General features: G+C 39.6%; 1 protein-coding gene across 6 annotated transcripts in view; it reads left to right on the top strand.

The window, feature by feature from the left end:
- Nucleotides 1-12,551, top strand: part of CC2D2A (coiled-coil and C2 domain containing 2A) — a 136,379-nt gene that overhangs the window by 120,380 nt on the left and 3,448 nt on the right. For all 6 annotated transcript variants that reach the window (XM_038398469.2, XM_043514124.1, XM_043514123.1 and 3 more), the window contains 3 exons: nucleotides 1,320-1,433; nucleotides 3,150-3,284; nucleotides 8,363-8,485. In XM_038398469.2, coding sequence (XP_038254397.1) covers nucleotides 1,320-1,433; nucleotides 3,150-3,284; nucleotides 8,363-8,485 — 372 coding nt within the window. The remainder of the gene's footprint in view (nucleotides 1-1,319; nucleotides 1,434-3,149; nucleotides 3,285-8,362; nucleotides 8,486-12,551) is intronic.

Here is a 12,551-nt window from a genome sequence, read left to right as displayed (position 1 = left end):
TCTCTTCAGTGGACATGAAGAATAATTGATCACCATTCTGTTTATAACAGCCCCTTAATATATTTGAAGACTATCAGGTCTAGTCCCCCAGTCGTCTTTTCTCAAGACTAAACATACCTGACCTTTGAGGAAAGGTTTAAAAAACTGGGTATTCTAATCCTTTTATCATTTTTGTAGCTCTCTTCGGGACCCTCTCTCCAATTTGTCCTCATCTTTCTTAAAGTGTGGTGCCCAAAACTGGACAAAGTACTCCAGCTCAGACCTCATCAGTGCCAAGTAAAGCAGGAAATTACCTCCCATGTCTTTACATACAACACTTTTGTGTTAATATATCCCAGAATATTAGTCGCTTTTGCAACTGCATCACGTTGTTGGCTCATATTCAATTTGTGATCCACCATAACCCCCAGATCCTTTTCAGCAGTACTACAACCTAGCTAGTTATTCCCCATTTTGTAGTTTACCATTTGATTTAGTGTAGTTCTAGCTTTATATGACTACTGTCTGGTTTTTCATACGACCCTCCTTCCAATTCAGTCCTAAGCTTAATAGCCAACATTCTTATGAAGCTCACGAGTTGGAGATTAATTCTTTTGCCATTTGAATCTTGGGATACTTAACACCGGTTTTAGAAAAACTGAGTAAAATGTATGTATTTTGCTGAACCCCATAATGTAAATTTTCAAAAGGTACATTGCAACTTTGAAATGTAAAATGTTCCAATGCCAGCTTGTCATTAAAATTATTTTTTAATTATAGTTCACACTTGAGTAGTGCTGAACTATAGTTTATATATATATATATATATATATATATATATATATATATATATATAAAAAAAAACATAGTCCTGTCTCTGTGCGTGTGTGTGTGTGTGTGTGTGTGTATACACACACACACACACACACACACACGACGATGTTTTTATACAAATACCTGTTTTTAAAAAAAATGAAACCTTACTTTCATTGGGCATTCACCATCACAAACAGACATACACAGATCTGGAGGGTGATAGAATTCCTGTGGATCATAGGTTAGCTATGCAGTGTATTGATAGCATCTCAAAACATTTTCTGGAAATCTGCAGTGTGACTCAGACAGAATTTGACTCTTATGATGAAATTCTCTAATCTACTCTGCAGATCTCCACTGCATATTCTTCACTCATTCTGCATACGAAACAATGGCGATCTGAGTGGAAAATTTTGGCTGCAGCGTATTAGGAAAGATTCTTAAATGTTTCAGGTTAGGAAAAGAATTATTAACTATATCCCAATTTATTTGTAAATAGTAACATTTGTTTGTTTCTCAATCAGCAATTTCTTGATCTTCTGGCTGGTGATGAGGAGGAGCATGCTGTGCTTTTGTGTAATTACTTTCTTGCTATGGGCAAAAAAGCCTGGCTGATAATTGGAAATGCTATTCCTGAGGTAAGACAGTAGTTTTTGTTTGATTTGAATGTGAACGTAATATCCAAATGCTTACATAAATAGAGCATAAACAAGCAAAAAATGATTGTTCCAAGAAATGGACTGAATTTTCTCTAGCAGATATGATTTTAAAGTAATGATGGTATGGGTTTAAAAAATAATGCCACTGGAACCCTGTTCTGGTATCAAGCATTCTACCATCTTATTTCTCCATTAGTTAAGTATAAATCTAGTAGATCCCCACTCCTGGATCCATGTATCCATGTGTGAGTAGTGGGAACTATTCTCCCTTGTCCTTTTTCTCCATTGTCCACCACCTGTAAATCCTTGTGCCAGAACTCCGACCTTGTCCCTGTGGGTCCTGCGCTTCCAGGCGGTTTATGCTAGCCTCAGAGGCTCACTGCAATCCTCCATATAGCCCTTCTCTGTCTAGGGCTAGGGTTATAGTCTACTGAGCCCTATTCATCATAAGCCACCAAGGAGGTTGGTGAGAGAACTCCCACAGTCTCTGTTGTCCTTACAGGCTTGCTCCCAAACAATTTAGCCTCCTGTCCTGACGGGCCTATCTTTCCCTCCCAGGAGGTGTTTCTGTAGTGGTGGGTTGGGGGAACCCAGGCCCACCCTGTACTCTGCGTTTCGGCCAAGGGATCCTAATGGCAGCAGCTGTTGGCAGCTGACCTTTCGCTGCCAGAGTTGCTACATTTCCTTGGCCACTTCCCCACAGCTCTCCCGCTTCTCTCTTCTTCACCCTTACCTTAGGGCTCCCTTTCCAGTGGCTTGAGGGTATCTTCATTTCCCAGCCCTTCAGCCACACTTCCTCTCTTGTGGCTCCCTGGCTCTCCTTGGCCTGACTGGAGTGAGCCCTTTTATAGTATCTGAGGGGCCTTAATTAGAGTCGGGTGTTCACATTAGCTTAATGGCCTCACCTGACTCTTTGCAGGCTAATTGGAGTCATGTGTCGACCCTAACTTGGGGCAGTCCCTGCTCTGGTCAGGGAACAGAAAACTGTTAATCCAGTGCCCAGTATATCTGCCTTCTACTACTCTGCTGTACCCAACTGGCCTGGGTCTATCACATCCTTTTAGAAGTCACATTGCGCTGGTGTAAATGACTCCACCAGGTAAAAGGCCTGATTCTCCATGTCTCAGACCTGTTCCGAGGGAACTAATAAAACTCTTGCCGACAGTCTCAGCAAGGAGGCTAGGGATTTGAGTGAATATGGAGACTTAACGAGTTTCTCAGTCTCAGACATCCAGCACAAGGATCAGGTCTACTGACTGGGCAGTGTGGAAAAGTATGCCCTTGCCACAATTGTTCTGTGAGTAAATAGAGAACTTCAGTTTATTATGCTCTCAATATGGCAACTTTAATCAGCACTACATTTACTTGAAAATTTAGAGGAAAGTATCTTCTTTATTTTACTTTTTAAAGTGCTGGGGTGGAAGGGTTATTTGTGCAATCCTGATGTAAGCCAAAGTAAAACTACACACCACTTTAGGGGCTTAGAGTTACTTGAACATTGGTTATGGTGGTAGAAGTGGATGAGTTGGCTGTTTCGAAGAAAACTATTACAACCAGTTAGAGGAAAATAGTTCAGTTGTGCAGTTTGTCTGTGGCCTCAATAATAAAGTGGATACTGGCCTTTACAATACAATACAATACAATATTATCTTAGCATAACTTTTAAAAAATGTTTTTCAATCTTTTTCTTCCTAGGGGCCAACTGCATATGTATTAACTTGGGAGCAAAATCAGTATACGATATGGAATCCCAGTAGTGGACGTTGTTATGGACAGTTTGATACTTTCTGTCCACTGCAAAATGTGGGCTGTTTGATTAGCTTTGATAATGTAAGTATTTCCATCTTCTCTCTCTCTCTCTCTCTCTCTCTCTCTCTCTCTCACACACACACACACACACACACACACACACACACACACACACACACACACCCCTTACCTTTGTCATCCTCTCCCTTAACCTCTTGTTTCCTAGTGGATCAGGAGTTCCTGTATCCATGCCAATATACTTTCTATTAGTGGGTCATGTTATCAAATAGTGATTTATGCCATTCTTGAATTAGGTTTCCAGCAACTTAAAAAGTTCTGCTTCAACTGTTGTATAAAACAGATTTTTACTATAGTTTAAACAGATTATAAACTATAAAATACTGATATAAATATAGCATACACAAGCAAAGAAACCCAACCAACTAAAACCTGTGCATTGTAGGATTTAATTTACCTACTCTTGCTTAATATAGTTGCTTAACTTTATGACGAAGAGCAGCATATTATAGAGGCAAATCAGCAAAGTGAAATGGTGACTCGTAAACTACTAAATGTTTAAACGTGTTAACAAAATAATGGATAACAGAGAACAGAATAACAATTTATTTGGAGGACTTTCAGAAAGCTTTTGACAAAGTCTGTCACAAGAAGCTTCTGAGAAGACTAAATAGTCACGAGGTGAAAGATAAGTACCATGGTAAATTGGAAGTTGGCTGAGACATTGACAAAGAGTAGAATTAGTCAATATTCACCATTGCAAAAAGTTAACAGTTGGGCCCCATGGTTCCCTGTCGGAATAATGTTTAATATAGTTATTGATTTTTTTTTTTACAGTGTGAACAGTGAGGTGGCAAAATTGACACAATTAGGGCTGTTGCTTAATCGCAGTTAACTCACGTGATTAACTCAAAAAAATTAATTGGGATTTAATTAAAAAATGTAATCACACTGTTAAATAATAGAATACCAATAGAAATGTATTAAATATTTTGGATATTTTTCTACATTTTCATATATGTTGTATTCTGTGCTCTAATTGAAATCATAGTGATATTATATTTTATTATAAATACACCAGACGCTCGCTAGAACGTGGGATTTGGGATCCATGCGCTGTACCGCGTTATGGCAGGGACCGCATTAAAATGAATTGCAATTAAAGTAATTAAATTTGGGATCGATGGCTGCAACCGTGTTATATGCGAATTCGTGCTATATAGATGTGCATTCTACCAAGAGTCTGGTGTATTTGCACTATAAAAATGTTAAACAAAAGAAATAGTATTTTTTCAATTCACCTCATACAGGTACTGTAGTGCAATCTATTTGTTGTGAAAGTGCAACTGCCCATGTAGATTTTTGTTTGTTTATTACATGTTGGGGGCTTATTCCTTCACCCGTATACTTCCCTTCTCCTTCTTGCATGAACAGAGAGCAACAATATCCAAAGTCCAAATGTGCAAACAATTCAATGTTTGTTGGAGTGAACTTTCAGCAAGCATGATTCCAGTTTCCTTCCTTAGTGTTCCCCTTCCCAGCTCTGTCACCACAGAGCCTTACACCTTTGTCCCTGTTCCCATCCCCCCCCTTAGCAAAACATCATTCCAATTTCCCCACCCCCATTCCCTGTTCCCATTCTCCCCCTTTGCTTTCTGATTGACTGCAATCTATATAATAAAACCTCAGTTTTGCTTAGCTATACCTTAACCAATTATTTTTCTGAAATTTAACTAAGCAATCCAAACATATTGTAACGTGATTATAATTATATTTATTATTTATTATATATATATATATAATTATAATACAATTATATCCCACCACCTTAATTAGTTTACACCCAGCAAAATTAATTATACAGCAGACAGAAACAATTACAGAACCAGGCAGAGACCATGCAAATAAACAATAGCAAAGTGGAAACTATAATGACAAAACAATACAGAAGTAAGAATTTTACAACTACATTTATAAAGACATAAGGGTTTCCCAGCTGTGTCTATTGATAAGTGAGTTCTTACTGAACAGAAAACTATTAAACTAAACTTCCTTTTACATCCTCTAGGCACTTTTCTTTCTCTGAAGGTGATAGATTGAATTATCTTTCTGACAGCCCCAGATTGCCTTATTTCAATGTGACTAGTTTGGAATGTGAGGATGTGACCTGTCGCTTTCCAGCTTACGGCTGCCTCTGCTGCTTAGCCAAAGGCCTTAGCCTAAGAACAGGGCCTCAGACTGTCACAGTAAGAGAAGACCCTTACACCAGCAGACAGTGATTTTGATGCTTTCTTTTATACCTTTATAACTAGCTAAGTGGTAAGAATACACCTACATTTTTAAAGTATAGGCCTTTACAGACAGGCCTGAATATCTATATCCTAACATTACATAACTGCACTCAAAAACAAAACATTGTAAAACTTCAGACCCTACAAGTCCACTCAGTTGTAGTTCTTGTTCAGCCAATCACTAAGACAAACAAATTTGTTTACATTTACAGGAGATAATGCTGCCCTCTTCTTATTTACAATGTCACCAGAAAGTGAGAACAGGCATTTGCATGGCACTTTTGTAGCAGGCATTGCAAGGTATTTACGTGCCAGATATGCTAAACATTTGTATGCCCCTTCATGCTTTGGCCACCATTCCAGAGGACATGCTTCCATGCTGATGATGCTCCTTAAAAAAAATAATGCATGAATAAAATTTGTGACTGAACTCCTTTGGGCAGATTTGAATCATAGAATCATAGAATCATAGAATATCAGGGTTGGAAGGGACCCCAGAAGGTCATCTAGTCCAACCCCCTGCTCAAAGCAGGACCAAGTCCCAGTTAAATCATCCCAGCCAGGGCTTTGTCAAGCCTGACCTTAAAAACCTCTAAGGAAGGAGATTCTACCACCTCCCTAGGTAACGCATTCCAGTGTTTCACCACCCTCTTAGTGAAAAAGTTTTTCCTAATATCCAATCTAAACCTCCCCCATTGCAACTTGTTTTGTATGTTCCCTGCTCTGTTTTACCCACATTCTGCCATATATTTCATGTTATAGTAATCTCAAATGATCACCCAGCACATTGTTCATTTTAAGAACACTTTCACTGAAGATTTGATAAAACACAAAGAAGGTGACAAATGTGAGATTTCTAAAGATAGCTACAGCACTCAACCCAAGGTTTAACAATCTGAAGAGCTTTCCAAAATCTGAGAGGTGTGGAGCATGCTTTCAGAAATCTTAAAAGAGCAATACTCTGATGTGGAAACTACAGAACCCGAACCATCAAAAAAGAAAAACAAATTTCTGCTAGTGGCATCTGACTTAGATACTGAAAATGAACATGCGTCAGTCCGCACTGCTTTGAATTGTTATCGAGCAGAACCTGTTATCATCATGGACATATGTCCCCTGGTTGAAGCATGTAGGGACATATGAATCTAGCGCATTTGGCACATAAATATCTTGCAACGCCGGCTACAGCGGTGCCATGAGAATACCTGTTCTCGCTTTCAGGTGACATCGTAAACAAGAAGCAGGCAGCATTATCTCCTGCAAATGTAAACAGATTGGTTTGTCTGGGCGACTGACTGAACAAGAAGTAGGACTGAGTGGACTTGCAGGCTCTAACATTTTACATTGTTTTATTTTTGAATGCAGCTATTTTTTTGTATGTAATTTTACTTTTGTAAGTTCAACTTTCATGATAAAGAGATTGCACTACAGTACTTGTATGAGGTGAATTGAAAACATCCAAAATATTTAAATAAATGGTATTCTGTCATTGTTTAACAGTGCAATTAATCACGCAATTAAACACAATTAATTTTTTTAATCACTTGACAGCCCTACACAGAATGATTTAGGTTAGTCAAAACTAGTGAAACCTGAGGAACTTCAGAAAGACCTAACATAGGGAGGTGATTGTGCAGCACTTTGACAGATTAAATTCAATGTTGACAAATTTAAGGTAATGCACATTGGAAGGAATAACTGGAACTGTTCCTACATGGTGTTGGGCATTATCATGAACAGCTGAATGAGAACCTCTGCTCAATTGTGCAGAAGTGGTTAAACAACAAATAAAATAACTAGGATAGATAAAGACTGTGATAGAAAATTATACTGAAAAATACAATGCCATTATATAAATGGATAGTCTAACTAGTAGCTGATGCTCTGGTTCACCTTTTCTGATAAAATAAAAACAAGGGGGGATGGTCAATGAAATTGAAAAGCAACAAATTTAAAACTGTTAAAAGGAAATAGTTCTTTTATACAGCATATAACTTGTAGAATATATTGCTACAGTACCTCACTGAGGCCAAGACTGGATAATCTTTTCTGAAACAACACCCACAGCTATAGTAGGTACGATAAAAAAAATGATATAAATCTTCCTGTTTAAAAACCCAGGGCTATAAGCCAGACACTAAGTGATGGGCTTCATTTATAGACAGATTATTCTGCAATTTTCTATTGTAGGGCTTCTTGCACCTACATTGACGTGTCTAATGCTGGACACGATGGAGAGGAGATACTGGATTAGATGAAATACTGATCTGATGCAGTCTGGCAGTTCATATGTTCCTAGGTTTAAAAAGTCCCTATAATATTGCTTCTGCACATGATACTTAAAGTGCAAAACCTAAAACACACACATGCAGACAGTCCAAAACATAACAAACTTGTATAAGAATATCTGGAAAATGTATCAGAAAAGTCAGCTGTTTGAAATTTTGTGTATTATATCATATGGTCTCTTCATTTTTAACCTTTTTAAATTTTAAAAAAAGGTGAATGAGAGAATTTAAAGTTCTAAATCATGTATATAATAATGAAAAGGCATCCCAATGATACCTTTCTGAAAGTTACATCTTTCATTGAAAGCCATGTATTCCATGTTAAACATTTGTGATTTTTGTTAACTGTGCAGCCTTAATCAACTGTAATATATTGCAGTTACATGCAGTACATTAACATATCAGTTTCTTTATAAAGAGACTTGAGGTGAGAATGAATATACAGGAAGGCTCTGGTTTCATGTGAATTTATATGGGTAACTCCTATGGTATTACCTTTGCATTGAAAAGATGTGATACATGTAGTATGGCTCTTGCTGTTAACAAAGTTCTTCTCTTTTAGATCTGGTTTAATATCCAACAATATGATTCCCCAGTAAGGATAAATTTTGACATCAGCAAACCCAAATTATGGAAATCTTTCTTTTCACAAAGCTTACCATACCCTGGCCTCTCCAGTGTTCAGGTATTATTGTACCTATTTAAGACTCGTTTTGTAGTTTAAAACAATTATTAGATTATTTTAAGGGATGGAAGGTGTGACATGAAATCTTAATTCACTATATGCAGTTTTTCTCTCATTTGTAAGTCTTTATCTTGCAATTTAAGGGTAAATGTATTGTTATTATGTTAATACATCAGGCCAACCACACCTCTGTAATAATTAGGTCTTTACAGACTTACTCCTGAGTGAATTCTGGGCCATTTTGCACACACACAATTCATGTCCCCCGCAGATTTCTTTGTTTCCTTGCATAAAAATGACTTCTGACAGGGAAGCAAAGGGAAACTGCGAAAGTGGTCACATTCCCCTCCCCAACAATAGATTCATAGATACTAAGGTCAGAAGGGACCATTCTGATCATCTAGTCCGACCTCCTGCACAGCGCAGGCCACAGAATCTCACCCACCCACTCCTATGAAAAACCTCACCCATGTCTGCGCTATTGAAGTCCCTAAATCATGGTTCAAAGACTTCAAGGAGCAGAGAAGCCTCCCTCAAGTCAACCATGCCCCATGCTACAGAGGAAGGCGAAAAACCTCCAGGGCCTCTCCAATCTGCCCTGGAGGAAAATTCCTTCCCGACCCCAAATATGGCAATCAGCTAAACCCTGAGCATATGGGCAAGATTCACCAGCCAGATACCCAGGAAAGAATTTTCTATAGTAACTCAGACCCCATCCATCTAATATCCTATCTCAGGGGATTTGGCCTATTTACCCTGAATATTTAAAGATCAATTACCAAAATCCCATTATCCCATCATACCATCTCCTCCATAAACTTATCAAGTAGAATCTTAAAACCAGATAGATCTTTTGCCCCCACTGCTTCCCTTGGAAGGCTATTCCAAAACTTCACTCCTCTGATGGTTAAAAACCTTCGTCCGATTTCAAGTCTAAACTTCCTGGTGGCCAATTTATACCCATTTGTTCTTGTGTCCACATTGGTGCTGAGCTGAAATAATTCCTCTCCCTCTCTGGTATTTATCCCTCTGATATATTTATAGAGAGCAATCATATCTCTCCTCAACCTTCTTTTAGTTAGGCTAAACAAGCCAAGCTCCTTAAGTATCCTTTCATAAGACAAGTTTTCCATTCCTCGGATCATCCTAGTAGCCCTTCTCTGTACCTGCTCCAGTTTGAATTCATCCTTTTTAAACATGGGAGACCAGAACTGCACACAGTATTCTAGGTGAGGTCTCACCAGTGCCTTGTATAACGGTACTAAAACCTCCTTATTCCTACTGGAAATGCCTCTCCTGATGCATCCCAAAACCACATTAGCTTTTTTCACAGCCATATCACATTGGCAACTCATAGTCATCCTATGATCAACCAATACTCCAAGGTCCTTCTCCTCTTCCGTTACTTCTAATTGATGCGTCCCCAACTTATAGCTAAAATTCTTGTTATTAATCCCTAAATGCATAATCTTACATTTCTCACTATTAAATTTCATCCTATTACTATTACTCCAGTTTACAAGGTAATCCAGATCCTCCTGTATAATATCCCGATCCTTCTTCGAATTGGCAATACCTCCCAGCTTTGTATCATCTGCAAACTTTATTAGCACACTCCCACTTTTTGTGCCAAGGTCAGTAATAAAAAGATTAAATAAGATTGGTCCCAAAACCATCCCTGAGGAACTCCACTGGTAACCTCCCTCCAACCTGACAGTTCGCCTTTCAGTAGGACCCATTGCAATCTCCCCTTTAACCAATTCCTTATCCACCTTTTGATGTTCATATTGATCCCCATCTTCTCCAATTTAACTAATAATTCCCCATGTGGCACGGTATCAAATGCCTTACTGAAATCTAGGTAAATTAGATCCACTGCATTTCGTTTATCTAAAAAATCTGTTACTTTTTCAAAAAAGGAGATTAGGTTGGTTTGGCACGATTTGCCTTTTGTAAAACCATGTTGTATTTTGTCCCATTTACCATTGACTTCAATGTCCTTAACTAATTTCTCCTTCAAAATTTTTTCCAGGACCTTGCATACTACAGATGTCAAACTAACTGGCCTGTAGTTACCCGGATCACTTTTTTTTCCTTTCTTAAAAATAGGAACTATATTAGCAATTCTCCAATCATTCGGTACTATTCCTGAGTTTACAGATTCATTAAAAATTCTTGCTAATGGGCTTGCAATTTCAGGTGCCAATTCCTTTAATATTCTTGGATGAAGATTATCTGGGCCCCCTGATTTAGTCCCATTAAGCTGTTTCAGTTTCTCTTCTACCTCTGATATGGTAATATCTACCTCTATATCCTCCTTCCCATTTGTCATGCTACCATTATCCCCAAGATCCTCTTTAGCCTTATTAAAGACTGAGGCAAAGTATTTGTTTAGATATTGGGCCATGCCTAGATTATCTTTTAACCTCCACTCCATCCTCAGTGTTAAGCGGCCCCACTTCTTCCTTCTTAGTTTTCTTCTTATTTATATGGCTATAGAACCTTTTACTATTGGTTTTAATTCCCTTTGCAAGGTCCAACTCTACTCGACTTTTAGCCTCTCTCACTTTATCCCTATATGTTCTGACCTCAATTGGGTAGCTTTCCTTGCTGATCCCTCCCATCTTCCACTCCCTGTATGCTTTCTGCTTCTTCTTAATCACCTCTCTAAGATGCTTGCTCATCCAGCTTGGTCTACAACTCCTTCCTATGAATTTTTTCCCCTTTCTTGGGATACAGGCTTCCGATAGCTTCTGCAGTTTTGATTTAAAGTAATCCCAGGCCTCCTCTACCTTTAGATCCATAAGTTCTTCAGTCCAATCCACTTCCCTAACTAATTTCCTTAATTTTTGAAAGTCAGCCCTTTTGAAATCAAAAACCCTAGTTGCAGATTTATTTTTGTTAATCCTTCCATTTAGTTTGAACTGAATTAGCTCATGATCACTTGAGCCAAGATTGTCCCCTACAACCATTTCTTCTATGAGGTCCTCGCTACTTACCAAAATTAAATCTAAAATGGCATCCCCTCTAGTCGGTTCAGCAACTACTTGATGAAGGAATCCATCAGCTATCGCATCTAGGAAAATCTGAGCCCTATTATTATTACTAGCACTGGTCCTCCAGTCTATATCTGGGAAGTTAAAGTCTCCCATGATCACGCAGTTTCCATTAGTATTGACTTTAATAAAGACATTTAAAAAGGGCTCTATCCATATCCAAATTAGATCCCGGAGGTCTATAGCACACCCCAAGCACTATCGTAGGAGAGGCTTTACTAGTTTTCTTCCCCAATGTAATTCCCAATGTGGGTGCATGGTTTCAGGCACCTGGAGCAACTGCCATAGAGGTAAATCACCGTGGAATGGGGATGCCCTCGCTCGTGGCTCTTACCCTGTGCCAGGTTTAGCTGCTAGTCCCAGTTGGATTGGGGCAGAGGAAGATGGAACTTCATCTTCCTGTACAAGCAACAGCCAGGGCTGGAGCAGAAACACACACACACACAAACACACACACCCTTGCTGCCCTCATTGTGCCTCAGCCACCAGGGGAGAGGTCATTGTATGGGGAGTCCAACTCCCATGCAGCTGAACCCCCCCCGGTGAACCTCGCCATCCTGCACCCAGAACCCCATCACCAAGCCCCTTGCACCCACTCTGCCAAGCCTCACCCCCTGCATCTGGACGCCCACCCTGGCATCCAGACCATCCCCCCATGTGCCCCTCACCCTTGAACCCCCACCATAATGAGCTCCCCTGCACCTGAGCACCCGAAGGAGCCTAGCACCCCACTGAGCCCCAACCTGCTGCACTCAGACCTCCACCCCATCACTCCCCCAGCATCCAGACCCATGCCCCACTGACTCCCTCTGCACTCAGACCCTCCCCCCTGCCGAGCCCCCCTAAATAGTCCCATTCCCCTTGCACCTGGAATCCTCCTACCCAAGAAGCCTGTGCATCCAGATCCTCCCTGCATGCAAATTGCCCCACACTGAACCCCCTCACCCCACACCTGAGTGGGGGGCTAGGGCTGGGCATGCCTGTGAGACTTTGTCCCTCTCACTTGCTAT

Source organism: Dermochelys coriacea, chromosome 4 (assembly GCF_009764565.3).
Source record: "Dermochelys coriacea isolate rDerCor1 chromosome 4, rDerCor1.pri.v4, whole genome shotgun sequence".
Taxonomy (NCBI): Eukaryota; Metazoa; Chordata; order Testudines; family Dermochelyidae; genus Dermochelys; species Dermochelys coriacea.
This window is presented reverse-complemented; position numbering and strand designations above follow the sequence as displayed.